This window comes from Dipodomys spectabilis, unplaced genomic scaffold (genome assembly GCF_019054845.1).
Source record: "Dipodomys spectabilis isolate Male_0828 unplaced genomic scaffold, ASM1905484v1 ptg000002l, whole genome shotgun sequence".
In the NCBI taxonomy this organism is placed as follows: domain Eukaryota; kingdom Metazoa; phylum Chordata; class Mammalia; order Rodentia; family Heteromyidae; genus Dipodomys; species Dipodomys spectabilis.
In genome coordinates this window covers 48,113,090-48,139,324 of record NW_024870679.1, presented here as the reverse complement: position 1 = coordinate 48,139,324, position 26,235 = coordinate 48,113,090, and the positions used below count along the sequence as shown (strand labels likewise).

Here is a 26,235-nt window from a genome sequence, read left to right as displayed (position 1 = left end):
AAAAATGTTTGCCAATACCCTAGCATACCAGAGCTCAATAAATGCCAACTACTGCCAAACACTCAAAACTCATAGTTGTTAGGCTCAGACTACAAGTTCCTAAGAAACAAAGACTTTTTTTTTGTTGGTCATGGGGCTTGAATTCAGGGCCTGAGCACTGTCCCTGAGCTTTTTGCTCAAGGCTCTACCACTTAGAGCCACAGCTCCACTTCTGGTTTTCTGGTGGTTAACTGGAGGTAAGAGTCTCACAGGTTTTCCTGCGCTGGCTGACTCTGAACCATGATCCTCAGATCTCAGTCTCCTGAGTAGCTAGGATTACAGGCATGAGCCACCAGTGCCTGGCCAACAACAATATTTTAATTTCAGTAATCTGGATTTGCACAGTAGTAGCTGGTACACAGGATTTATTGTCTAATCCATACACAGCAGTCAAAGTGATCTTTCAAGACTGCAAATCAGAATTCATGATTCCTGTATTTACCTTCTCTAGAGCTTCACAGCAGAGCCACATCCTAACTTCTGGCATGGTTCAGCAGGACTAACTAACCAACCTCTCTGACTGTCTCCTAGACCACTATGCCTCAACTATACAAGCCTTCCCTCCACTTGACCAACTGAAGCATCTGTGGCCTGTGTGGCCTCTGTGTTGCTGAGGCCCCTTTTCATGACTGGTTCCTCAGCTCAAATATCTTGCCTCATTCCATTTATTTCCTCCATCTTGTTTTTGTCTTTTGTTGGGGAGATGGGGCAGTGCTGGGGCTTAAACTCAGGGCCTTGCTTTTTTGCTTGGCTTTTTGGTTCAGGGCTGTTACTCTACCCCTTGAGCCATACCTCCATTCCACCATTTTTGCTGGTTAATTGGAAATAAGAACCTTCTTTGGCTGGGCACTAGTGGCTCACTTCTGTAATCCTAGCTATACTCAGGAGGCTGAGATCTGAGGATCTTGGTTCAAAGACAACCTTGGCAGAAAAGTCTTATTTCCAATTAACCACACATAAACTGGAAGTAGAACTATGGCTCCAAGTGGTAGAGTGCTAGCCTTGAACAAAAGAGCTCAGGGTCAGCTCCCAGGCCCTGAGTAGCTCCACAACCACAAAAAAAAAAAAACAAAAAACCTTCTTTCCTGGCAGGCTGCAGAACCTCTGATCCTCACATCTCAGCCTCCAGAGTAGAGAGTATTATAGGTATGGGCCACCCAAGCACATTTTAAGATTTTACTGACCCCTGCTTTCACTATATTTGATGTCGGTATAATTTGTGGAGGAGATGGGGAAAAACAAGTCGTTTAAGGATACAGGTGGACCCGTTGCAACTATGAGCAGTACAAGTTGTCATGTCGAAAACGAACTTTACAACTTTGGTGCAAGGGGTGGGGGGAGAGGCTGGGAAGGGATGTGAAGGGTAAACAAAGGAGGAGGCTGCAATGCTTGATAAGAAATGTACTCATTATCTTGCCCATGTAATTGTAACCCCTCTGTACAGTATGTTCACAAAAAATAAAAATTAAAATTAAAAAAATAAAATAAAATAAAAAAATTTAAAAAAAAAAGATTTTAAATCTGAAAGATAAATAAATTTGTATTACCTTGGACAGTTTTCCCCAAGTAATCTCCTTTTCGTTCCTTGTTAATGACATACTGATATATCTTCCCCGTGGTCAGATTATTGTCCTTGGTGAGGCGGATATCAAGGAATCGCTCATAGTTCCCCAGATCAAGGTCAACTTCACCACCATCATCCAGCACAAAAACTTCACCTGCAGTGAACAGTGAGTACAAAGAGGTGAGTCAAAGTTTACCATGGTATAACTAAGTCCTGAAATATAAACATCAACCCAGAACAAAGTCTGCATTAATTTGACACAAAGCAGAGAAATCTATTTTTACAAAGCTAAATATGTCATGAAAAAGAAAAATAACCAGGGCTGGGAATTGTGGCTTAGTGGTAGAGAGAATGCCTAACATGCATGAAACCCTGGGTTCGATTCCTCAGCACCACATAAACAGAAAAGCCAGAAGTGGTGCTGTGGCTCAAGTGATAAGAGTGCTAGCCTTATACAAAGGAAGCTCAGGGACAGTGGCCAGGCCCTGAGTTCAAGCCCCAGGACTGGCAAAAAAAAAAAAAGGAAAGAAAAGAAAATGACCAAACATCCTCCAAATCGAAACTTCATACTTCCAGCTAAAGTTCACTGTTTATCAGGAAGTTATAAAATACTATGGGATGAAGGGAAAGAATGCCAATCCTCAAGGGAATAAAAGCACTGCATAGAAAGATAGAGAAAGAGCTCTGTCTCCTTCCTGAGTAGAATAATGTCAGAAGCACAGTGCTATTCCAAACAACTATAATGTAGGCATAGAAAGGTAGTGTTGATTATAAAACCCTGCTTCTGAGCAACACTTTAGGTAAACAGAACTATGAAATGCCTGTTCCACATTCATTCCCTGCAACTTCATTTCAGTGATGTTGTCTAGAATGACTCATTTCTACCATCACAAGGGATAAGCTCAAAATCAGGATATTCTCCCCATCAGAGAGAGAACTCATCCTCTCCTCAAAAACTTTAAATCCAATCTCCCTCTGAGGGCTGGAGAAGAAGCACATGCCTAGCAGGCACAAGGCCCTGGATTCTTTCCCCAGTAGTGAAGGGGAAAAGAAGCAATTCCTCCAAAATAGGGACCTTTTCTTGAGACTGTTACAGGATTTCTGCAGTAGACACTTCTGTGTCCTTACAGATTTTTACAACATTACAGAGGAGGAATAACAGCATAGAACTTTGAACGTTACAGGTATAGCCAGGCACCAATGGCTCACACCTATAATCCTGTCACTCAGAAGGCTGAAATCTGAGGACTGTGGTTCAAAGCTAGTCCCATCTCCCATTAATCCCTGTAAAGGTAGAAGTGGAACTCTTGAGCTAAAAAGCTAAGAGACACTGCCAAAGCCCTGAGTTCAAGCTTGAACTTTTGTGTGTGTATGTGTAATGAGCAAAAAACAAAACAACAAACTTTTAAAGAAAAACTTAAAGGTATAAAGGGAGTTCTTTCTTAAAATTTATTAATTGGAGGGCGAGGATTCAGGCTGGCCTCGGAACTATCACCACCTTCCAAGTGCTGCGATTACAGGCTTACTCATTATACTCAGCTTGCAAGTTACGTTTTGTTGTTGTTGTTGTTTTTTGTAGGTCATGGTGCTTGAACTCAGGGCCTGGGCCCTGAGCTTTTTTGCTCAAGGCTAGTGCTCTACCACTTAGAGTCACAGGGCCACTTCTGGTTTGAGTGGTTAATTGGAGATAAGAGTCTCACGGGGACTTTTCTGCTCAGACTGGCTTTGAGCCTCAGATCTCAGCCTCCGGAGTAGCTAGGATTACAGGTGTAAGCCACTGACACCCAACTTAAGGACAAATTTAAGCAACGAATCTGAGATAACTCTGAGATAACTTGGGCACAGTCATTTGTCACACCATCAGTAAAAACTATTGTTGGAACACAGTTACAACAGCAATAAAATGCTATTTTCCTCTCCCTTACAGTTTCCACTTTTCAGTTACCTCAGATCCTCATTTGTACTATTCAGATTCTGGTAGTAAAACAGAATTCCCAACTTGCAGATACTCCAAATTTAGCAAATTTAGATGTCCAAATCTAGATTTGCTGCTTAAATCACTACAAAATGGTCCTTGACCTCTGCCTGGACACTTCTACCAAAGGCAGCACACAGCTTCTTGAAGCTGGTCAGCATGCTCTTGAAGGGTGCTTGCAATAACTGGGCCAAAATCCACTCTTTCACAACTCTCCACCCATACAATTTCTAATATGGGATCATGAAGAACAAACACATTCCCTTTTCTCAAATATTTGCTATCTTTTTTTGAAAAGAATTGACAAATTTTCAGCTATTACCAAAAGAAAAAAAAATCTATTATAAAAACCCCTAGACTCTAAGTATTAAGATTTTTTGTTTCTATCTAAGCAGTAGTTCACACCTATAATCCAAGCTACTCAAGCAGGCAGAGATAGGGAAGATCATGGTTTGAGGCCAGCTCAGGCCTCAAGTTATCTTAAATTATCCCCGCTGTGTGAGAAGCAAAAACAAGATTGTGGTCCACCTAGCCTAGGCACAAAAGCAAAACCCTACTCAAAAAATAAAGCTTAAAAGCCAGGCACCAGTGGCTCACATCTATAATCCTAGCTACTCAGGAGGCTGAGATCTGAGGATCGAGGTTCAAAGCCAGCCTGGGCAAGAAAGTTTATTATCTCTAATAAACCACCAGAAAACCAAAAGTGTCATTGTGGCTTAAATGATAGAGCACTAGCCTTGAGCTGAAGAGCTAAGGGACACACCCAGGCCTAGAGTGCAAGCCCCATGACCAACCAAAAACAAAACATAAAATAAAGCAAAAGGACGAGGGGCATTGCTCAAGTGGTAGAGCACCAGCCTAACAAGTGCAAGGCCCTTAGTTCAAACCCAGTAACATGAAAAAAAAAAATCTTACCTTGTGTTCAGGCAAATAAACAGTATCATTCTGCTACAAGGACTGTTTTAAAATGCAAGGAATGGAAAATAAATAAAACATACACCCATGAGTGCATATGTCATTCTACATAATTATTATTTAAGAAAATGAAAGAAAAAAGTTGGGCATAGTGGCACACATCTGTAATTCCAGCATTGGGGAGGCTAAGGCAGGAAGATCAAGAGTTTGAGGCCAGCCTGGACTACCTAGGAAGACCTAGTCTTAAAGAAAAAGAGACTTTGAAAAAGGGAAAGGGACAGGGAGTTCACTTACCGTGTTCATAAGGAGAAAAAGTTCCTGCATCAATGTTAATGTAGGGGTCAATTTTTATGGAAGTTACATGTAAGCCACATGATTTCAGTATTGTGCCCACACTGCTGGCAATAACTCCTTTTCCAATTCCTGATATAACTCCACCAGTAACCAGAATGTACTTCATTTTCCTTTGTGACCTGAAAGAAAGAGAAAGAGAGAGAGAGAGAGAGAAAATGTATCCCAACAAATCAAATAAGTGGGTTCAATGCTGACTCTGCCAATTACAGGCCATTACAGTGCATGCAGTGACTACAGAAGGTTCTTATCAAATTTAAAGATCATAAGACATTTATTGGTCCAATGAATGGCATTAATCAAATATGAAGAGAAAAGCAACTGTTACAAAATAATGCAGACATTGTATAAAGCTTTGACAATGGCCTTAAGAATCAAACAGCTCTAGCTGGCTGATAGAACACTAAGTCCCAATTATTGGCTGACATCACAGCCAGATACTGAGATACCAGGCAGGTACTCTATTATGTTCCCTACACGGGGGAAAAAAATTATATCTAGGCTTTGGTAGCTCACACTTGTAATCCTAACTACTCAGGAGGCTGAGCGCTAAGGATCACAGTTCAAAGCCACCACAGGTAGGAAAGTCCCTGAGACTCTTTTTTTTTTTTTTTTTTTTTTGGGGGGGGGGGTCAGTTATGGGCCTGGGCGCTGTCCCTCAGCTCTTCAGCTCAAGGTAGGCACTCTACTACTTAAGCCACAGCGCCACTTCCAGTTTTCTGGTGGTTAATTGGAGATGAGTTTCACGAACTTTCCTGCCCAGGCTGGCTTTGAACCGCAATCCTCAGATCTCAGCCTCCTGAATAGCTAGGATTACAGGCATGAGCCACCAGCCACCCAGCCCTGAAACTCTTATCTCTAATTAATCACCAAAATGCCAGAAGTAGAACTGCGACTCAAGTAGTTGAGCATCTATCTTGAGTGAAAAAGCTAAAGAACAGCACCCAAGCCCTGAGTTCAAGCCTTAGTACTAGCACCAAAAAAATAAAGCAATCTTGGAGAACCACTCCAATTCCCTGGCTTAAACCACAATGTATGCATGGGGAAATCTCAGTTCCTCTAATTAGAGAAAACAGACCAAAAAAAAAAGTTACAGGTAAACATACATGAAGAGCTACAGGTACACCTAAAATTCCTCCAATAATATGTTGTTCCCCTCTGCTATTTAGTAGCAATTAGCTTCTAGACAGTAATCTCTCCAGGTACCCAAGAAGGAACTACTCATAGGAGGAAAAGAACCTCAATAAATCAGTCAGAAGCTCACAATAAGCAGAGTAATTAAAGACAGAGACAACTAGATTGAGCCCATAGAGTAACAGTTAAGGTAGGGAGTAAAAGATACAGACTTCAGAAATAAGAAGCTTAGCACAGATGGCTGCTGCCTGTAATCCTAGCTACACCAGAGGCTGAGACCTAAGGATAGGGGTTCAAAGGCAACCCAGGCAGGAAAGTCTGTGAGACTCTTACTCCAATAAACTATCAAAACAAAACAAAACACCAGAATTAGAGCTGTGGCTCAAGTGGAAGATCTCTAGTCTTGAGCAAAAGCAGCTCAGGAACAGTACCCAAGCCAGCCTTGAATTCAAGCCCCAGGCCCCATAGAGGGGGGGGGGGGGAGGAGAGGAAGAGAGAAGAGAGAAGAGGGAGAGGTAAAGAAGGAAGGAGGGAGGGAGAGAGAGAGAAGGAAAGGAAGACACAGGACAGTAATCAGGAGGCAGGTTTAAACAAGCAATGACAGAAAGCGATCAATGATATTCTCATCAGGGAGGGGCCACCACTGCACCTCAGGTCAGAGGCACAGAAACATCAACTGATCTGCAAACCCAAATATGCCCAAATAAAGATGCAAGAGAAAGGGGCACTCTTTAGCACTGGGAGGCCATTTTCCTCCTCCAGGAATGTTCTCTGTGAAGCCAAATCATAACAAAAACAAACAAGAAAGGAACCAGGAAAAGGGAGTTCTGCCTGAAGCATTCCCTGGCTTCATTCCTCCTCCCTAAAGCAGGAATGAACACTGGGCAAGAAGAATGCTCAAAATGTGTTCCCCCTTCCAGCAAGGAGCACTGCCTGCCTCTTCCTAGCCTCCCCTGTAATTTCAAAAACATGTGCTCTGGTTTCTACAAAAGGCCACATGGGTTTCCTAAAAAGGGTTTTATGGACAGATAAATCAAAGAAATGCTGACTGAACAAAGTCACTTGGTTTTAGTACAAGACCTTTGAGAGGCTTAGTAAGTTAAATATGGACTGTGATCTCCCAAAAGGTATATACTATATGTAGCTTCTTCAGATGTTTTGACCCTAAGTAACTGTTATTTGGGGAAAAACACTACTGTCACCTCAGAGACAAATGGTTCCTACTGCCATTATTTAAAAAAAAAAAAAACTTCACTACAACTTTAGGTATGTCTTAACCAGATTCCCTTTATTGAAACTATATCCTGACTTTAGTCTCACTGAACACTTCTAAAAATCTCTCAGCCACCTTGAGTGGATTCAGAACAGATGACTCACCTCAATTGCTTTGTACCTGACTTGCCCCAGTTTTACTGTAAAAGGGTAGAACTCTCTTGGGGAGACACTTTTCTGTCAAGAAATTTCCCAACAGGGCAGGGAAGGTGGCTCAGTGGTAGAGTGCTTGCCTTGCATGCATGAGGCCCTGGGTTCCATTCCTCAGCAGAAGTGGCACTGTGGCTCAAGTGATAGAGCACTAGCATTGAGCTGAGGGACAGCACTCAGGCCCAGAGTTCAGGCTCCATGTCCGACCAAAAAAAAAAAAAGGAAGAGAGAGAAAGAAATATCCCAACAGCCACCAAAATCCAGTGGGAGAGGGTTCATCCCTGTCATTTATGGCTTACCTACTATGTGAGTTACATGCTGTGACCAAAAAAGTTGCCAGTGATAAAACATTATAAAACTCTATTTCAGTGATGATGGAGACGATCTATGAAGGCTAGAAAGAATAGAAAGCTTTCAGTGTCAAGATCTAGGTAAAGTACTAGGACCCAACAGAGAACAGAGCATGCCGGGGTGGGGGAGGATCCAAAAGCTCCTGACTTGACTTCTTGTGGGCTCTGAAGGGCAGGCTGACTGCCCATAGAAACAGGAAGAGAATGAACAAGCATGTAAACACAGAGGTGGGAAGGGTTGGTAGGAGGGAAGAGATAGGTGGTCTAGGGAGCTAACTCAAGTGCAAACTTGAATGCCCCACCTGAACTTTATTTTGAAGGTGTCCCAAGCCCAGAAGTATTATAAATCAAAATGCATCAGAAATTCACCAAAGATGGGGGGGGGGGGGGGAGGGGACGGGGAGTTTTCTTTAAAAAAAAAATAAAATCAAAGTTGTGTGATCAAGTTCCAGTTCCACCGCCAGTGTGCTGAGACCTCACTTTGGACCCCTGAGCCGCCTGACGCTGGGGTTGACATCGCAGGAAACTGAGATAAGAACGTCCGCACCGAGCACGTCACAAGGCGGTTGAGAACTCAAAATTACAATGATCGTGGACGTAAGAACGCCCACAGATGCAGACGTGGTGAACTGGAGAAGGCCGACATGCCCACACCAGCCAGACAGGGGCAGACCCGGATTGCCCATGTCGCGGGGCCCACCGATCCACAGGCCCTCTCCTCCTTTTGGAGGTCCGAGGGAACCGACCTGCCACCAGCCCATCCCCACTGGGGCGGGATGTGTGGGGCCCTGAAGTCCCTTCCAGGCAGGAGCCCAAAGGCTGAGGGCCCGCGCAGAGAAATGCAGCGGCGGCCTCCAGGCTTTTCCAGGACTAAGCTCAGGGGGGCTCCATGACTCTGCGGCCCTCTTCCTGCTACGGCCCACGAGGGGCTGACAGGCGCTACCAGGCGGCCCCACGACCCCCGCGGTTGTCCCAACCCAAGTCAGCCCCTCTCCCCTGCAGTGCCCAGCCACGCGGCCCGCGCGCGGGAGCCGGCACCTCGCGGGCCTGGACTGCCCGCCCCACTCCCGTTAGGCACGCAGCCCATTGGACTGGACGCCGGGCTCCTTAGCCCTTGATTGGCGGGGAGAGACGTCAGTCACCCCGGCGGCGGGGCCGTAAGCGTCGGGTTCGGCTTTGGCCGCGGACTCCAGCACAGAAGAGTGGTTTCTCCGGGATCCCAGATGTCAGCCTACCTGAGGCGGGCTTCGGATCCTCGAGTCAGCACCGGATCCAGGCCAGCACGCGCGCGGTGAGCACCCGGTAGCCAGTGCTCGGCCCGGCCGCGTGCGCCCGCAGTCTTTGTGGGAGGCGGGCTCTAGGCGGTGCGCACGCAGAGGGCGGGGCGGGGCGGGGTTCGAGTGCGCAGGCGTGGGGCGCCGCCCCTGCCAGGCTGGTTGTGGCTGCTCTGGTCGCGGTTTGGGGCCTAGCGGGTGGTCCTCGCTTCCTCTCAGGCTTCTGGCAGCCTTCGCCTCCTTCCCCTGTAGTTCCTGGGCGTCTTCTTTCCTGGAGACTGTCAGCGGGCCAGCCTCCCACAACTCTCTCCCCCTCCGGCCTCTGCACCCAGGGCGCCGCCCCCCTCCTCCGTCTGCCTCCCTTTCCCTACACATGAGAGGGGACGAGGGTCACAAGGCTAGTTTCATCCAGTCGACCTTTCCAGGGCATCCACTCTAAGCTGCACACTGTGCTGGACCCCAAGGGACGCTGTCCTTGGACTCAGGATCCGCTGTTCCACTTCATCAGTATTTTCATACGTTTCAGGTGGGAACTGACCCGAGCTATTGGGGTCATGGGTTCAGGAAGTCACCGAGAAATTAACTGAAGCCGAGGTGGAAGTTTACTGGCAAAAATTAGGTTGGTGAGGGAGAGGCAGGAAAAGAAAGGAGGCAGAAGAAAAGGTCTGTGTGTAGGCTGAGGCCCAGAACAGCCAGGCTGAGTGAAGAAAAAGCATCCTGGACATGTTGGCAGAATTATAGACTAAGTCGAGGGTTTTCTTTCTCTTGAAGATAGTGAGAAGCCATAGAAACTTTTTTTTTGCCAGTCCTGGGGCTTGAACTCAAAGCCTAGGAGCTGTCCCTGAGCTTTTTCTGCTCAAAGTTAACACTCTACCTCTTGAACACAGCACCACTTCCAGCTTTTTCTGAGTAGTTTATCAGAGATAAGTGCCTTACGCGCTTTCCTACCAGGGCTGGCTTTGAACCACAGTCCTCAGATCTCAGCCTCCTAAGTAGCTAGAATTACAGATGTGAGCCACCCCTTGACAGTTTCATTAGAAACACATGCACATAGTTAATTTTCCCCCTAAACACTACAGGAGTAAATCCATGAAAAGTCAGTTCCTTGCTCCTGAACCTCAGGTCAGTGATCTGCAATGTTATTCATGCTCAATAGTTCTGTGTGGGATCAAGCATTGGCATGCTTCCAGAAAGGGGCCATAAACATTTTAACTCTGCCCTCAAAGCACAAAAGTAGCCACAGATATATAAAGTATGGCTAATCACAAGAAACTGACTGGGTTCTAATAAAACTCTTCCTTATAGAATTACAAATTTGATCCACAGGTCATGGTTTGCTAGGCTCTGAGTGAAACAACTGGTCTGTTTTTCCCCCTGCCTCGTCCCCTTCCTTACAGGCCTTCCCTGGGAGCATTCCTCAGCCATCCACTAATGCGCTAACTCCATCTCAGGCTTTATTCCCAGGAGACAGGGTTCATGTCCTGTCCCTCAGTACACTGAATGCCTAACCGACCCTAAGGGGTTTACCACTGGGCTGACATTACCAGTGGTCTGTCTCCTCCACACCAGATTAGAATCTCTTTGAAGTTACATAACCTTTCCCTGCCTCAGTTCCCTTATCAGGTACAGCCTTCTGATCTTTTAATAAGCAGGATTCCCACATTTAATTCCTACTACCACCCTTTAATGCAAATGCTATCATTATATTGCTATATGACCAGTGATGAGGCTGAGACAAACATCCCACCTCTGGGCTGTCCTGAAATATAAACTATATTTTTTTCATTGAGCACATACAAAAGCCCTGCCAAGAAAACATCCAGCTTTTTCTGTGCTACCTCTCATTCATCACCAAACCTTGCCATCCCCTCACCAACGCTTCCTAGACTGATTTTTTTCTCTTTCATATTGATATATTGTCACCCCTGACACTTTTTGGTCACTTAAGGTGAGAAATGGAGCAGAAGTGGGGGCCACAATGATTTATAAATGTGTTGTATGTCTCATAGACCAAGGCTATTCTAAAATCAACTTACTTTATAATAAATATGTATTTGGCACCAAATTCAAAAGGTAACAAGATGGGGCTAGAAATGTGGCCTAGTGGTAGAGTGCGCTTACCTAGCATGCATGAAGCCCCCGGGTTCGGTTCTTCAGTACCACATACTCAAAAAAAGCTGGAAATGCCGGGCGCTGGTGGCTCACGCCTGTAATCCTAGCTACTCAGGGGCTGAGATCTGAGGATCGCGGTTCAAAGCCAGCCCGGGCAGGAGAGACCGTGAGACTCCTATCTCCAATAAACCACCAGAAAACCGGAAGTGGCGCTGTAGCTCAAGTGGAAGAGCGCTCAAGCGCTTGCCTTGAGCTAAAGAGCTGAGGGACAGCGCCCAGGCCCAGAGTTCAAGCCCCATGACGGACAAAAAAAAAGGTAACAAGGAAGACATAGTAAAAGGCTTCTTCCAGATTTAGCATCTCATATGCTTTATATATTGGGGTGTTTTGGGTTTTATGGAGGGTGGGGGGCACCTTGGTTTGTTGTTTTGTTTTTGTTTTCTTTGCCTGGCCTGGGAGCTGACCCTGAGCCTCTTTGTACTCAAGGCTAGCACTCTGCCACTTGAACAACAGCGCTTTTTCTGAGTAGTTTATTGGAGATAAGGGTATCACAGACTTTCCTGCCCAGGCTGGCTTCAAACTGAGATCCTAGATCTCAGCCTCCCGAGTAGCTAGGATTATAGGTGTGAGCCACCAATGCTTGATTATATATAGGTTGGGTTTTTTGGTTTTGTTTTTTTGTTTTGTTTTGTTTTTTGTAATCTCTTTTACTTATCTTTTTTTTGTTTGTTTGTTTGAACGCTGGGCCTGGGCACTTTCCCTCAGCTCTTCAGCTTAAGGCTAACACTCTACCATTTGAGCCATAGCGCCACTTCCAGCTTTTTCTGCTTTATGTGGTGCTGAGGAATGGAACCCAGGGCCTCCTGCATGGAAAGCAAGCACTCTACCACTGAGCCACTTTTCCAGCCCTTTTTTTTTTTTTTTCTTTTGCCCTGGGGCTTGAACTTAGGGCCTGGGCCTATGCCTCTTTGAGCTCAGGCTAATGATCTACCACTTGCACTTCCAGCATTTTCTTAGTTGTTCATTGGAATAAGAGTCTCACGGACTTTTCTGCCTGGGCTGGCTTCAAACCATGATCCTCAGATCTTAGCCTCCTGAGTAGCTAGGATTACAGGTGTGAGCCATCAGCACCTGGCCATATATTGTTTTTGTTGTTGTTGCTTTTTGTTTTGTGAGTTGGTTGTGGAGCTTGAACTCTGGACCCGGGTGCTGTCCCTCAGCTCTTCAGCTCAAGGCAAGTACTCTACCTTGAGCCACAGTGCCAATTCCAGCTTTCTGGTGGTTTATTGGAGATAAAAGAGTCTCACGGAGTTTCTTGCCCAGGCTGGCTTTGAACCAGGATCCTCAGATCTCAGCCTCCTGAGTAGCTAGGATTACAGTCATGAGCCACCAAAGCCTGGCTTATATATATATATTGTTTTAATATGACTGTTATATTGGAGTTTCCTTGCTTGAACTTTCATGTTATTTAATGAATTAGTTGGCAATATTTTCATTTTATTCAAGAAAGGATTTTAAGTTCTGTGTTGAGAGAGAGAGAGAAAATGAGGCAAAATAAATTAAGAGCCAGGCACTGGTTCATACTTATAATCCTATCTATTCAGAAGGCTGAGATCTGCTCCAAAGCCAGCCCAAGATGAAAAGTCCATGAGACTCTTATCTCCAGTTAATCAGAAGTAGAGTTGTGGCTCAAAGTGTCAGAGCACTAGTCTTGAACAAAAGAGCTCAGGGACAGCACCCAGGTTCGGAGTTCAAGCCCCATGACACTCTCACACTCACACACAAAAGGAACTATAGGGCTAGGAATGTAGCTGAGTGGTAGTGTGCTTGCATGAAGCCCTGGGTTCAGTACCACATAAACAGAAAAGGCTGAAAGAGGCTCTGTGGCTCAAGTGGTAGAGTGCTAGCCTTGAGCAAAAGAAACTCAGGGACTGTGCCCAGGCCCTGAGTTCAAGCCCCAGGACTGGAAAAAAAAAAAGACTCCATTGTCTGCGTTCAGGATAAAGTCATATACAAGCTGACTTAAGTTTATTTTTGTAGACACGCCACCAGGCTGTGTACTAACTAACCTCCCCAAACATGCCACTTACTCTCATCTGGATCCCGCGTAGACCCCTTCTGGCTTATTCTCCTGCCCTGTGCCAGTGTCACATCTCACGTTGGTCTCCAGTCCCCTAAAAGTAATTTTCTAGAGGACCTCCCTCCTCCAAGTTGATGTTAGTCTTCTCTCATAGTATTCTGTAGAATGAAGAGCTTACCAAATTCATGTGCGAGCGCGCATGCGCGCGCACTTCTGTCTGTGTGTGTGTGTGTGTGTGTGTGTGTGCGTGCATGTGCGCGCACGTGCATGCACGCGCGTGTACACATGTTGGTAATGGGGCTTGAATTCAGGCTTGGGTACTGTCCCTGAGCTTTTTCACTCAAGGCTATCACTCTACCACTTGAGCTACAGCTCCACTTCAATTGTTTTTGTTTTTGTTTTTGTGCTTAATTGGAGATGAGTCTTACAGACTTTTCTGCCCAGGCTGGCTTTGAACCATAATCCTCAGCTCTCAACCTCCTGAGTAGCTAGGGTTACAGGCCTGAGCCAATGGCACCCAGCTCCAAATTATCTCTTAATAATTCACTTCCTTGTCCCAATTCTCCACTATCTATAAGCTCTGTGGCATCAAGTATCTGGTTGTTTTATTTATTGCTTGTCTAGTATCTAACTGGTCCCAGCACACAGTAGGCTTTCAGCAAACATGTGTTCCACAAATAAATGAATTCAAGCATTATATCACAAATCTTTTATAGAGGGGAATCAAATTTAACTGACTTTCCTTAGCCAAAGTATAAAGTACCAATATAGAGAAAACTGTAGAGATCCCACAAGAAACAAGGTCCACAGTTAACCTTTTGTTGACCCCTCAGTTCACTCTCTGACACCCCTAAGTGCCTCCTATTTTTTCTGCTAACAGTTATCAAAATTATAATAATTGGTTAAGTAACTGGTTACTTAGGTCTGTCTTCCTCATCAGTAAGTCAACCCCCAGTTCCTCTCACATTGTCTGCCTGCAGTAGATGCTTCATAAGTGGTCACAAAATACATTTAAAGACTACTATCCACGCCATTGAGCTCAGAAATCAATTTCTCCTATAAGTTCATGGAAGACACAGAATCTGTAATATAAGGATGAATAGTCTCAGTAGCATCCAGTCTACAGACATCCAGGTAAGGGTCAAGGGTCATGCCTTTTCCTTATAGAGGCTTGCAATAAAAGCTGACTGGCAGCTGGGCCTCTGTGGCTCATGCCTATAATCCTAGCTACTCAGAAGACTGATATCTGAGGACCGAGGTTCAAAGCTAACCCTAGGCAAGAAAGTCAGTGAGACTCTTATCTCCGATTAACCCCAAGAAAACCAGAAATAGGGCTATGGCTCAAAGTGGTAGAACGCTAGCCTTGAGCAGTAAAGCTCAGGGACAGAGCCCAAACCTGAATTCAAGCTGTATGACTGACAAAAAAAAAAAAAAACTGATTGGCAATGCTACCAAGCACAGTTCAGGCAAAGTGACTCCACCGAAAGTCAACAGGATTTCATGCAGGGGAAAGAAACCACTAAAGAGCTAAAGTTATAAAAAGCTTTAGGGGTAAGTTATAATGCTTCTTTGCTAACTGGTACACTAGGTAGATGTTGAGGAGCAGTGAATTTGATGCTAACACTAATATTTTGATATTCTGAATATCAAAATAAATTCAGAGGCTTCCAATAAGCAGCTGAGCATGGGGAAGAAGGCAAGTAAAGTTCCTATTCACCTCTCAATTAATTGCTGTCCTTCACAGAACATGATCTGATGTAGGAAGAATCTGCTAGAGACATCTGTCTCATCTCACTATCTCAGAACCCTATCTCTAGCTTTGTTCTTGAGGGACATACTAACAAGTCATCCCTCCTACCTGTCCCTTAGTGCACTGGATGCCAACCCTGAGGGTTTATCACAGTGTGCCAACATCACCTATTTACTGCCTACCTCCTCCATACCAGATTGCAATCTCTTTGAGGTTACTTAACTTTCCTGAGCCTCACTTTCTTATCAGATGCAGTTTGGTTGACCTTTGTATAGCCAGAATCTAGCATAATCTCACCACACATTCCAGATCTAGGAACAGTCTTATTTTATTATTTTTAATAAAAGTGACGGTGTTCCATTTATAGCTATGAGACTTTCTGAAGGTAAATGAGAAAATGAATACTTTCAGATCATATGTCCTGACTTTGGAGTCAGAAAAAATAGCAAACAGGACTTTAATTTTAGCATCCTACCTGTGAACAACACCCTGTCCAGATAGCTTGGGTCCCTTTGTTTGCTAATGTCCCCATTACCTCTCACACTGCAGTAGATACCCCTTCTCTGGTTTTCAGAGACATGTGTGTGTGTGCGTGTATGCACATGCCTGCGCATGCGCACACACACACATGTGCACCAGTACAGAAGCTTGAACTCGGGGCTCTGTCCCCTAGCTTTTTTGCTCAAGGTTGGCATTCTACTACTTGAACTACACTTCTATCTCCAGCCTTTTGATCATGAATTGGAGATGAGTGTCTTACAGATTTTCCTGCCTAGGCTGGCTGTGAACCACAATCCTCAGATCTCAGCCTTTTGCATCACTAGGATTACAGATGTGAGGCATCAGTGCCTGGCTTTTTTTGTTGTTGGTGGTGGTGGTCATGGGTCTTGAACTCTGGGCTTAGGCACTATCCCTCAGCTCTAGCTCAAGGCGAGTGCTCTACCGCTTGAGCTAGAACGCCACTTCCGGTTTTCTAGTGGTTCATTGGAGATAAGAGTCTCATGGACTTTCCTACCCCGGCTGGCTTTGAACCATGATCCTCAGATCTCAGCCTCCTGAGTAGCTAGGATTACAGGTGTGAGCCACCAGCACCTGGCACCTAGCTCTTTCTTGGTTCTTGTGTCCCAGAAATTAAACGTCCTATTGAGGTTGTCTGGATTGGCTACTTTCTAGACTAAAAAAGAATTGCCTCAGCTTCAATATCTGCAAGAAGGGGCATTAAGCTTCCCTCAAACTTCTCTAAGCCCTCCAGTGCTACCTCACACAATACAGCTGAGCTCATTACACAACAGTGCTTCCAGACAAGCCCCCCACCCCACTGGCTCCCAACCAACCTGTGGCCCCTAAAGCCTTTCAATAGGTCAGCTCCTACGGACAGAACATTCTGTTCACAGGTCCTAGCTCAAAGCTGGGCACACAGCAGGCCCTCAATAAATATTTGATGAACTGAATTGAGACTATGAAATTATTCTGTGACTTTTTAACTTCTTTGTGGTCTGGCTATCTTCCATCTATCTGACCAAGACAAATGAGCATTCTTGCAAGAAAACCAATTATTGGATTTCAGTCGATGAGAGGACACCACCAAAGCCATTCTTACATCAGCCCAGTGCCATAATCCAAGGGTTTCAAATTTTGCCAGGCAATATTTCCCAATGGTGATTTGTGGACAGAGGATCACTAGAGGGGTCAGTACGTCAATATTCTCTGGGCACCCATTGTGCCCCAGCATCCCCCCAGCTTCCACAGAGTTGAGTGACCTGACCTAATGACGTAAAGCAGATAGATGGGGACATTTCTCATCTAGCAAGTGCTCAGGAGCCATTATATGTGCATAAAATTCAATAGTTATATTTCAAATTCTGGGCCAGGCTCCAGGCATCTGAATCCCAGATCTTATATGCTTTCAAGAGCAATGGGGCAGACGCCTGTCATTAGTACAGTGCTCACTTGAAAGGCATCTTTTAAACCTAGGGGAAGAGAATCTGTCCACCCCCAAATTTTCATAATGATCACTTGGATTTCTGTTGTACTCATTAGTTTTTTTAAATAATTCAACCATTTAAAATAACTACATTTACTATGTATTTAATCTGAGCTCAAAAGGATATGGCAAAATTCCCATCTGTCTGTGAGGTTTGTAAGTTTAAATGACTAAAAAGATTGAGTAGCATGATATGGTAGAGATGATCTCAAGAAAGCAGTTTAGGGATGGTGCTTTTTTTTACAGTGTTAAAATTTATATTCTGTAAACACTCACATTATAATGTATAAAAATCTAACAAGCAAACTGATGAATTTTTACATTTGGCTACACATGTAACCAGCACCTGACCAAGAAGCAGAACATTCCCAGCACCCCAGAAAACCCTGACTCCCCTTCCAGTGCCACTCAATCATAACCACAAACCTTGACCTCTAACACTAGTTTTCTCAAGGCTCTTTATAAAGGTAAAATACAATGTGTGGCAATCTATTCATGCTCTGAGATCATTTGCTCAGAATGGTCAGATTCACTATTTGGCAGTTGTACCTTGTACCTATTTCTGTGTCCCCTCTGTCTCTGCGATTTCATATCCTCTTCCTTTTTCAGATAAATCATTTTCCTCTGCTTATTATGCAAACAAAGCAAAAGAGTGGGTTAAATGGCATCTATTTCACTTCCCAGGTATTTATTGGTATCTCCTATGTGGCAGCCACTGTCACAGGCACTAGGGTTAAAAAGACAGTTTATAGCATGCCTTGGAAACCACAGGAAGGACACTTCACCCAGCCATGTGACCAAAATTTCCCCAAGCGTAATCTGAGGTCAACACAAGGAGGAAGAAAGGTTGGGCTAGCCAGGGATGTGGGACAGGAGGAGGTAGATGATGGAAGAAGGGGCTCATACTACTTCACAAACCAGTTTATTCTGTGGAGAGAACACTTCTGAGTTTGTAGACTGAGCAATTGAATTTCCCTCCAGTGTTAATAAGCCTTTCCATCACTGACAAAATACCTATCATAAACAATTTAAAAGGATATGTACAGGTTTAGAGGCTTCAGTCCATTGACATTTGGTTCCATGTTTCTGGAAGAGGAGAGCTGCTCACCTCTTGAAGGCAGGAAGCAGAGAGGAATGGTCCAGGGTTGTGAGGTTCAAAGGCTCACCACTAGTCACTTATTCCCTTCAACTAGCCCCTCCCTCCTAACACTCAATTCAGCTCTGAAATAATCAATGCACTAATCCATGAAGTTGCCACCTCGTGATCAATCATCCATCATCCACTGGCTAGAGTCTAGCCCTTCAAAATATGAACCATTTGCCGGGAGGGGTATTTCATGTTCAAACATTAATACCTCCCTACTGAAACCTCATTAACACTGTAGAAAAGAGATAATTGAAAAATACATAAATCCACACAGGTAAGGTGAGCAAGAGAAGTGACAAAAGTTCTAGAAGCAAGAAATTAGCTGAGTGAATGAAAACAAAACCCAAGTGAGCAGTGGGTAACCTGGGACTGATGTAAATGATGTGGGTGGGATGAGGGGTTGATATGAGAGTTTACACAAGTGAGGACGGTTGAGGAAGTGGAGAGGGATCTTGTCACAGTCTTCCTGAAGAGCTGTGGTGGTAGGCAGTTGGAGCTGGCTGGGAATCCTGAGATCCAGGTCTCATCCATGTGGCTGCAGCCCCTGTGCTCAGCAGGGCCAGAATTTGATATACGGGGCCAAGAAAAGACAAATCAGATCCATGAAGCATTTCTGTCCCTGCTTTCACCATATCTCCTTTCAGAAAGTAATAGCCTCAGCTTTACTTACTCCTGCTGATCCCCACACCAGTTCCTCTTTTGGCTGAATCTCACTATATAGGAAAAGGACAACTGAGAATTATGGTTCCAGCTTAGGCATGTGGAAAATAAAACTTGAACCAATACTTGCAAAGGAGCAACAAGGTAGAACCTGGGTCTTGCTGCCGAGGAGCAACCACACAAGACCTGAACTATTTCTCCCCGGATAGTGGACTAAGAAGGAAGACATTGTACCTCCCATAAATGCTGCCACCTCCATCTCTGTTTCTTTGGCTGAATGCATACCCTGATAAAACACTGTACTTTTTTTTTTTACTTGTGATGGGAGTTTTCCTTTGCCACTCCCTTCAGCCTGGAGCTCTGTTGTTCTCTCTGCCTTTTTCAAAGGCTATTGAAACAGGCGAACTGAGGTAAATATCAGTCACTCATCCAGGGACCCAAGTTCCTCTTCCATCATCAGAGATAGGGACTGAACTCAATTCTATTTGATTCTGAGACTACTTCTCTTTTAGCATCCCTAACCTAGTCTGCATTCAATGTGAGAATTAGGCAGAAAATAACTAATACATGTCCAACACAATAAAAAATTTAAAAAACAAACAGTGCTGGGAAGGTGGCTCAGTGGTAGAGTGCTTACCTTGCATGCATGGGTTCAATTCCTCAACACCACATATGCAGAAAAAGCTGGAAATGGCGCTGTAGTTCAAGTGGTAGAGCGTTGCCTTCAGCTGAAGAGCTGAGGGCCAGCACCCAAGCCCAGAGTTCAGGCCATGACCAAACAAACAAACAAAAACCATAAAGCTTATGTCCATTGTGATGGTGCACACCTATAATCCCAGAACTTGTGAGGCTGTCACAGGAGGATTGTGAGTTCCAGGCCACTCTGAACTACAGAGTGAGACTCCAACAACAACAATAAAAATCCCATAAAGTACAAGTTTCTTTGGCCTTCCAACTGGCTGATGCATTTGAGTGCTGAGCTGAGTATCCTCAGATTGTTTCTGCTGAGATTTCTTCCAGGAGGGAAAGAAAATTTTATACTTGAAGCTTTTGTTTTGATTCTTTTTATATCAATAAAACTAATCTCCATGCTTCCCAGTGTTTTCTAAATTGTGGATGGTACATATGGAAAATGCTAGCATGTATGCATTTATAGGGCATGTGCGAATAAATGCCACATTAAGAAAGTCTCCTTAAAAATGGAGGGACAAAAGGTGAACAAATGCAGTAGTACTTCTCACTAGACGCTATGTTGAAAATGAGCTATACAGATTGTGGGCAGGGATGGGAGGGAGAGAAGGGATAATACTCTCCAAAAAGAAATGCACTCTTAACATGACTTATGAAACGGCAATCTCTCTAATCTGGCAATAATAATAAATAATAAAAACATGTAAGTATAAATATATAATAAAAATAATAAATAATAAAGCTGGCAAATATCTCTAATCTTTCCAACAATAATTTTAATTTTTTTAAAAAAAAGTCTACTTAAAAGCTAAGCATCAGCAAGTGGCGCTGTGGCTCAAGCGGTAGAGTACTTGCCTTGAGCTGAAGAGTTGAGGGATAACGCCCAAGCCCAGAGTTCAAGCCCCACGACCGGAAAAAAAAAAAAAAAGAAAAGAAACTAGGTGGAAACACACACACACAAAAAAAAGCTAAGCATCATTGGCTCATGTCTGTAATCGTAGCTAATCAAGAGGGTGAGATCGGAGAATCACGGGTCAAAGCCAGGCAAGGAAGGAAAGTCTACAAGATTCTTAACTCCAATTAAGCAGCAAAAAAGCTGGAAGTGGAGGCATAGGTATAAGAGATGGAGCACTGACCTTAAGCAAAAGAGCTTAGGGACAGAAACTAGGCCCTAAATTCAAACCCCAGAAACACACACACACACACACACACACACACACACACACACACACACACACACACACACACACACACACACGCAAGCAAAGTTTACTGAGGACTTTCCACTACTCATATGTTCTTTATGGTACATATGAAAAGAAAAAACCCAAAACATTTAGGAAGACAATAAATATTTCACTAGAACAAAACTTTCCAATAACATCTTCTAAAGTGTTCCTGTGAGATACATTTTCTTCTATAAACATACTTTTTATATTAGGTCTTATGCTTCAAATGGTTACAAAACATCCCTGATCATGTTTTTTTTTTCCCTAATTATGCTCTCTTCAAATCCATGATCATCTCCGTTGACAAGAACCCTTGCACAAGTAGACACTGTGAATTACAGCAAAACCCATAATTTTCCTCCAACTGTCAGAAATGCCTTTCTTGTCCTAATGGAATTAGGAGCCTTAGAATTTTCCCTGACAATGAATGCAATTGTTCTCCAAATCTAACAGCTCTGCTTTTTCTTTCATTGGCCACATGCAATGTTGAATTTCTTGTAAAAAAAAAAAACAAAGGGCATCGTGATAAAATTGTTAATTTTTTTCAGGTCAAGCATATTAAAATTATGATGGAGTTTTCTTCATATATACACTGATATACTGTTCTTTGTCATGTCAACTTTTTTCTAGGTTTCAAATAATAATTCCAATAACTTGGTCCACTGGCAAATCATTTGTAATTTCACTCCTGTGAAGGTACTTGAAACCATAAATGTTAACACATACTAATACAGGATTGAGTTTCCCAAGACCTTCTTCAGCCTCAGAGATGTGTTCTCAGAATGTAGAACAGCAGTTAGACTCATAGTTACAGTTTATTACAGTGAATGGGCCCTGATTAAACTCAGTAAGACTTGAGGAGAAACCAGGGTCAATCTCTCATTGTCCTCCAGCAGAGTCACCTGACCCTGCCAACAGTAATCTGCGGGTCCAAGGGAAAGTGTTGTCAACTAGAAGGCCAGTTAAGTAGAGGCCACTCACATAGGGATGCAGAGCCTGTGCGGAGATGACCTGTGTCACCCAGGTTCCATCCCAGCTCACATCACTACCACCACCACCACTACCCCCACTCCTAGGTCAAACTGACCAGCACTGCCCAGAGCCTCAGGCTCAGGAAAATATTACTGTCAGGTAAGATATTCCAAGGGCTCAGGGACTACTTCCCAGGCCCTGTTCTGGGTCAGGCCATTTGGATTGAGGAGGGAGAATCTACCCAGGTATCCTGGATTCATTGTTTACTGCACACACATATTTTCCTGCAATCCTTCAAACTTTTCTTTTTTTCTCTTACTGAGGGACTTATGCTCTCAGCTTTTTCTTCTGTACCACTTCAGCCACATCCCCAATCCAGATTTCTTTTTTTGTTGGCTAATTGGAAATGGAGTCTATAGCATTTGGCCTGCCCAGTCAAACTTCAAACCCAGATCCTCAGATCTGAGTCTCCTGAGTAGCTAGGATTATCAACATGATCCACCAATGTCCAATTTTTTCTTTGAACTTTTAATTAAGATCGTCAGAGACTCAAAAATGTCCTTTTAAAGTCATTTTGAAGTATAAAAGTAACCTACAAAGTGAGAGCAATTGTTAATTTTTAACATTTTACTTTTTAAGCTCCTGAGCTCTTGACACACTTGTTCTGTTCTTCTGTTTCTTCCTGCAGTGTTGAGAACAGCTGGGTCTTTTGGGCATCAGTTCACCATTTTGATCAAATCGTGTGTCATTGAATTCAATCTTCAAGGAAACGGTGGCATCCAGTATCTGGTAAGTGAGTGGAAGAACATGTTGTCCAAACCTCAGGACCTTTGGCATGATCTTGTGATGTCTGACTCCTGCTGTCCTTTCAGTCAGCTGTGAGAATAGACTTCCCCAGTGTGGTCACAGACCTTAGTGGAATCCATGTGCTCCTTAACCTCTGCCTACCTTCTCTCCGGGTTTCTGTGGTGCTGCTGGCTGACTGTACTTGCAGGGGCCTGTACAGTCAGTGCTCTGCAGAAAAATACTTTTTCTGAGCTCGCAGGTTAATTTTGGTTATGTGTCATCCTGAGGTTTGTTCAATGTATCTGCAGGATTGTTTGGAAGTGGCAACTTTTATATCTGATTCTTCAGCCTAAAACTTAGTTATTGATCATTTCCATGTGAACTAGTGAAACAGAAAAAATCTGCAATTTGAATGAGCTATTTTGGTTTTGCTTATTAAAGGCACAACTTTGAGAGACATTTTTTTTGGGGGGGGTCCAGTCATGGGGCCTGAACTCTGGGCCTGGACGCTGTCCCTCAGCTCTTCAGCTCAAGGCTAGCGCTCTACCACTTGAGCCACAGCGCCACTTCTGGCTTTTTTCTTTTTGCTTATGTGGTGCTGAGGAATCGAACCCAGGGCCTCAGGCATGCAAGACAAGCACTCTACCACTGAGCCAAAAGGCACAACTTTGATATTCACTTCTTGCTTGGCATTCATGGCGAATTACCTGTAATCCTAACTACCCAGATGTCTGAGGGTTACAGTTCAAAGCTAGTCCAGAAAGGAAAGTTCATAAGACTCTTACCTCCAATTAACCATCAAAAAGCCAGAAATGGAGGTGTGGCTCAAGTGGTAGAGTGCCAGCCTTAAGAGAAAAAGCTAAGGAACAGTGCCCAGGCCCTGAGTTCAGGCCCTGAGTTCAAGCCCCAGTAACTGGCATACACACGCGTGCACGTGTGCACACACACACACACACACACGTGTGCACACACACACACACTTCTTGAGTTCTGCTTGAAAGTGACGTAACAGAGTTCGTGAAAAAAACTTTGTCCCTCTACTCCTACCTACTCAGGAGACTGAGATCTAAGGATCAAGATTTGAAGCCAGCCAAGGCAGACAGATATAAGAGACTAACTCCATTTAACCAGCCAAGAGCTGGAACTGGAGGTATGGCTCAGGTGGTAAAGCACCACACTTGAGCAGAAAAAGTTTCTTGAGCTAGGCTTGTGGCACTTGCCTAGCATGCACCAGACTGTGGGTTTAATTCCTAGCCCTTAAATGAACCTGTTTGCATCTTACTTTGCAATGATAGACACTTGCTGAAGACCTAACATTCTCCTGCCAATAGCCTAATGGTCACCAGGTGTAGGTTAGGTGCTGCAGACCTGCCTGGCAATCCTGCTTCCTGTGTGGTTTTCAGGACATAGGATTTTTGGGCCAAGTAATCAAATTGGATGGGCCTAGAATACAGGTGTGAGATCACCCTGGGTATATTCATTACCCATTAAATAACAGACACTTTTTGGAGTGCAGCATTTAATGATTCTGATGATATTCAACTCTAATGGAAAATTTTACCATTATGATGGGAAAATAGCTATAAAAATTAAACCTTTCAAAATATGCAATACAGTCATAATAGCCCTTTGTACCTACATGTCTTCTGCCTTTCAAAGAATATATATATGCATATATATATGTATATATATATATATATATATCACATTTGGGAAGGGAGTTTTGAGCTCAGGGGTTCAAGTTTCCTGAGCAAGGGCTCTACTACTTGAACCAAACACAGAGCATTTTCTGCCTTAGTTATTTTGCAGACAGTCTCTTACACTTTTTGTCAGGGACAGCCTCAAACCAGACTTCCATCTTCATATTTATGCGTTCTGCAAAGTACATTATAGCTGGAATTACAGGCAGGAGCCATGACATCAGCCAGTTTAGTGAAGAGCCACAGTGAAGTTTAGGCTGGGGAAGGGCAAAGGGGAGAATACCCAGAAATGGACGTTATCAAGTTACCCCTGCAGGTGACCCAGGTGAGGTCAAGAGAGAAAACCTGGGGCTGAGTTCAGTGTGTCTGGGCAGAGTGGGGGGCGGCGGGGGAGGGGGCGGGGAGAAGCTGGCGCCTTGGGGAAACGGGACAGAACGACTTGCATTCCCAAGTGCAGAACTAACATTTTGACACCAGAGGGCGCTGTGGCCTAAGGCATGGGCTTCCTACAGTCCCAACTTCGTACGGGTAAGACCCAAGACTGTGGCCCTGCTCTCAGCACACAAGGCCTTAGGCCACCTCGATATTACCTCTGGTTATTTGACTTACTTTTTCCAGACAAAATGTGAGGTGTTTGGGGCAGGGGAGCAGGTGCTGTAGGGCACAGACTGTAAAGACCTGCAGCTTTAGAGCCCAAGGCAAAAGCACTCACTGGTTGTCAAACATCAGCACCTCCTTGAACATATGAGAAACTCAGTCTTGAGACCCATTGGCACCTACAGATCCTGGGGCACTAGAGTGATCCTGAGGCCGTTAGTACTGTTATTCACAGGCTGAGAAAGCACTGCCTGATGTCCTGAGTCTCAGCAGGGGATGAGGCCAGAAGAGCTTGGCCCAGACAGAAAGAAAGGGGAACTGGGGGGAGCTAGAGGAGGCGCCCTGTTGTAGCAGGCGTTAGCCAAGAGGCCAGCCAAGCAGAGAGAACAATTGTGTCAGGCCCCAGAAGAGGAAGAGCTTTCTCTTATTAATCCCCAGCTCAAGGGGGCATTCCACAGAGGGGAAGCATGCTTTCCCGGTTCCTCTCTAGGCAGAATTTAGGGTTTGAAAGATGCTGTCTTCCAAACAAATTGTTCTGTAATAGTTAATAATTCATTCATTTCCTACTACTTATTAATCAATACATAGATAGCTCCTCCAATCAGAGTTTCTGATTAGCACGCGATGTCCAGACTTCCTATTCTGAATTAATCATGATAGTAACTGCCATCTGCCTAGGCCAACTCCGGACCAGGCCGGCCGCCAAGTGCCTTATGTGGACCAGCTCTTCCATCACCACCATACATATCTGAGTGGGGTGCTCTATTCATCCTCATTTTGCTGAATAAACTGACCAAGAGAAAGCTAAGTGACTTACCCAAAGGCTCGCACTGGGTATGGTCTGACCCAGGCCCCTGCCCTCCTGCAGAGCAAGCAAGACCCAATGTTTTTCTGGGTCTTGGAGTGATAGAGTTCCAACTCCAAGGGATACTTGGCCTGGGAACATGGAGACTTTTACCCTGCGCCAATGCCTACTTTCTGCTATACATTTGGAAGTACTCAAATAGCTCCTGGCTCAAATTTCTATCTTGAAAGTTCCCTGGGGTTCTGGAACTCAAGATCAGAATCACTGAGCTAATTCATCCTTCTCTCTCCCCTCAGCCCTCATGCTTTCTCCCCCATACTCACTCTGCAGACAGGTATATGGAAGCCTGCAGCAGGGGCTGGGCAACCAGGGAGACAGCACAGTAGAAGCAGCCTTCAGGAGCCCCCTCAAAGCATCCCCTGAGATCATAGAACTGGAAAAAAGCTCCCTGTTCCTTGGATCATTATCCTCTTCTCCACCCTTTCCTCTCCTTCCCTAAACTCCCTTGCTATTTTCCTTCTCAAACAAGTACTGCAGGGGATACAGGGACAAATAAGTACTTTGTGTCTTTTTGCTTCTCCTTGTCCATTCCAGGCTTGTCCAGCAGAGGTCATTGCAGCCACACCCACTTGTCCACCCACTGGCCTTGAAGGATGGAAGGTGTATCCCCTGCACACATACACACACCCACCACATGGT

The 26,235-nt window shown here is 44.4% G+C and overlaps 1 protein-coding gene across 1 annotated transcript in view; it reads right to left on the bottom strand.

The window, feature by feature from the left end:
- Positions 1 to 9,107, bottom strand: part of Ctps1 (CTP synthase 1) — a 29,636-nt gene extending 20,529 nt beyond the window's left edge. Inside the window, exons 1-3 of the mRNA XM_042682064.1 lie at positions 8,986 to 9,107; positions 4,788 to 4,966; positions 1,587 to 1,757 (exon numbers count right to left, since the gene is read on the bottom strand). Of these exons, the coding sequence (XP_042537998.1) occupies positions 1,587 to 1,757; positions 4,788 to 4,953 (337 nt within the window). The 5' untranslated portion in view covers positions 4,954 to 4,966; positions 8,986 to 9,107. The remainder of the gene's footprint in view (positions 1 to 1,586; positions 1,758 to 4,787; positions 4,967 to 8,985) is intronic.
- Between the last annotated feature and the right edge of the window lie 17,128 nt (positions 9,108 to 26,235).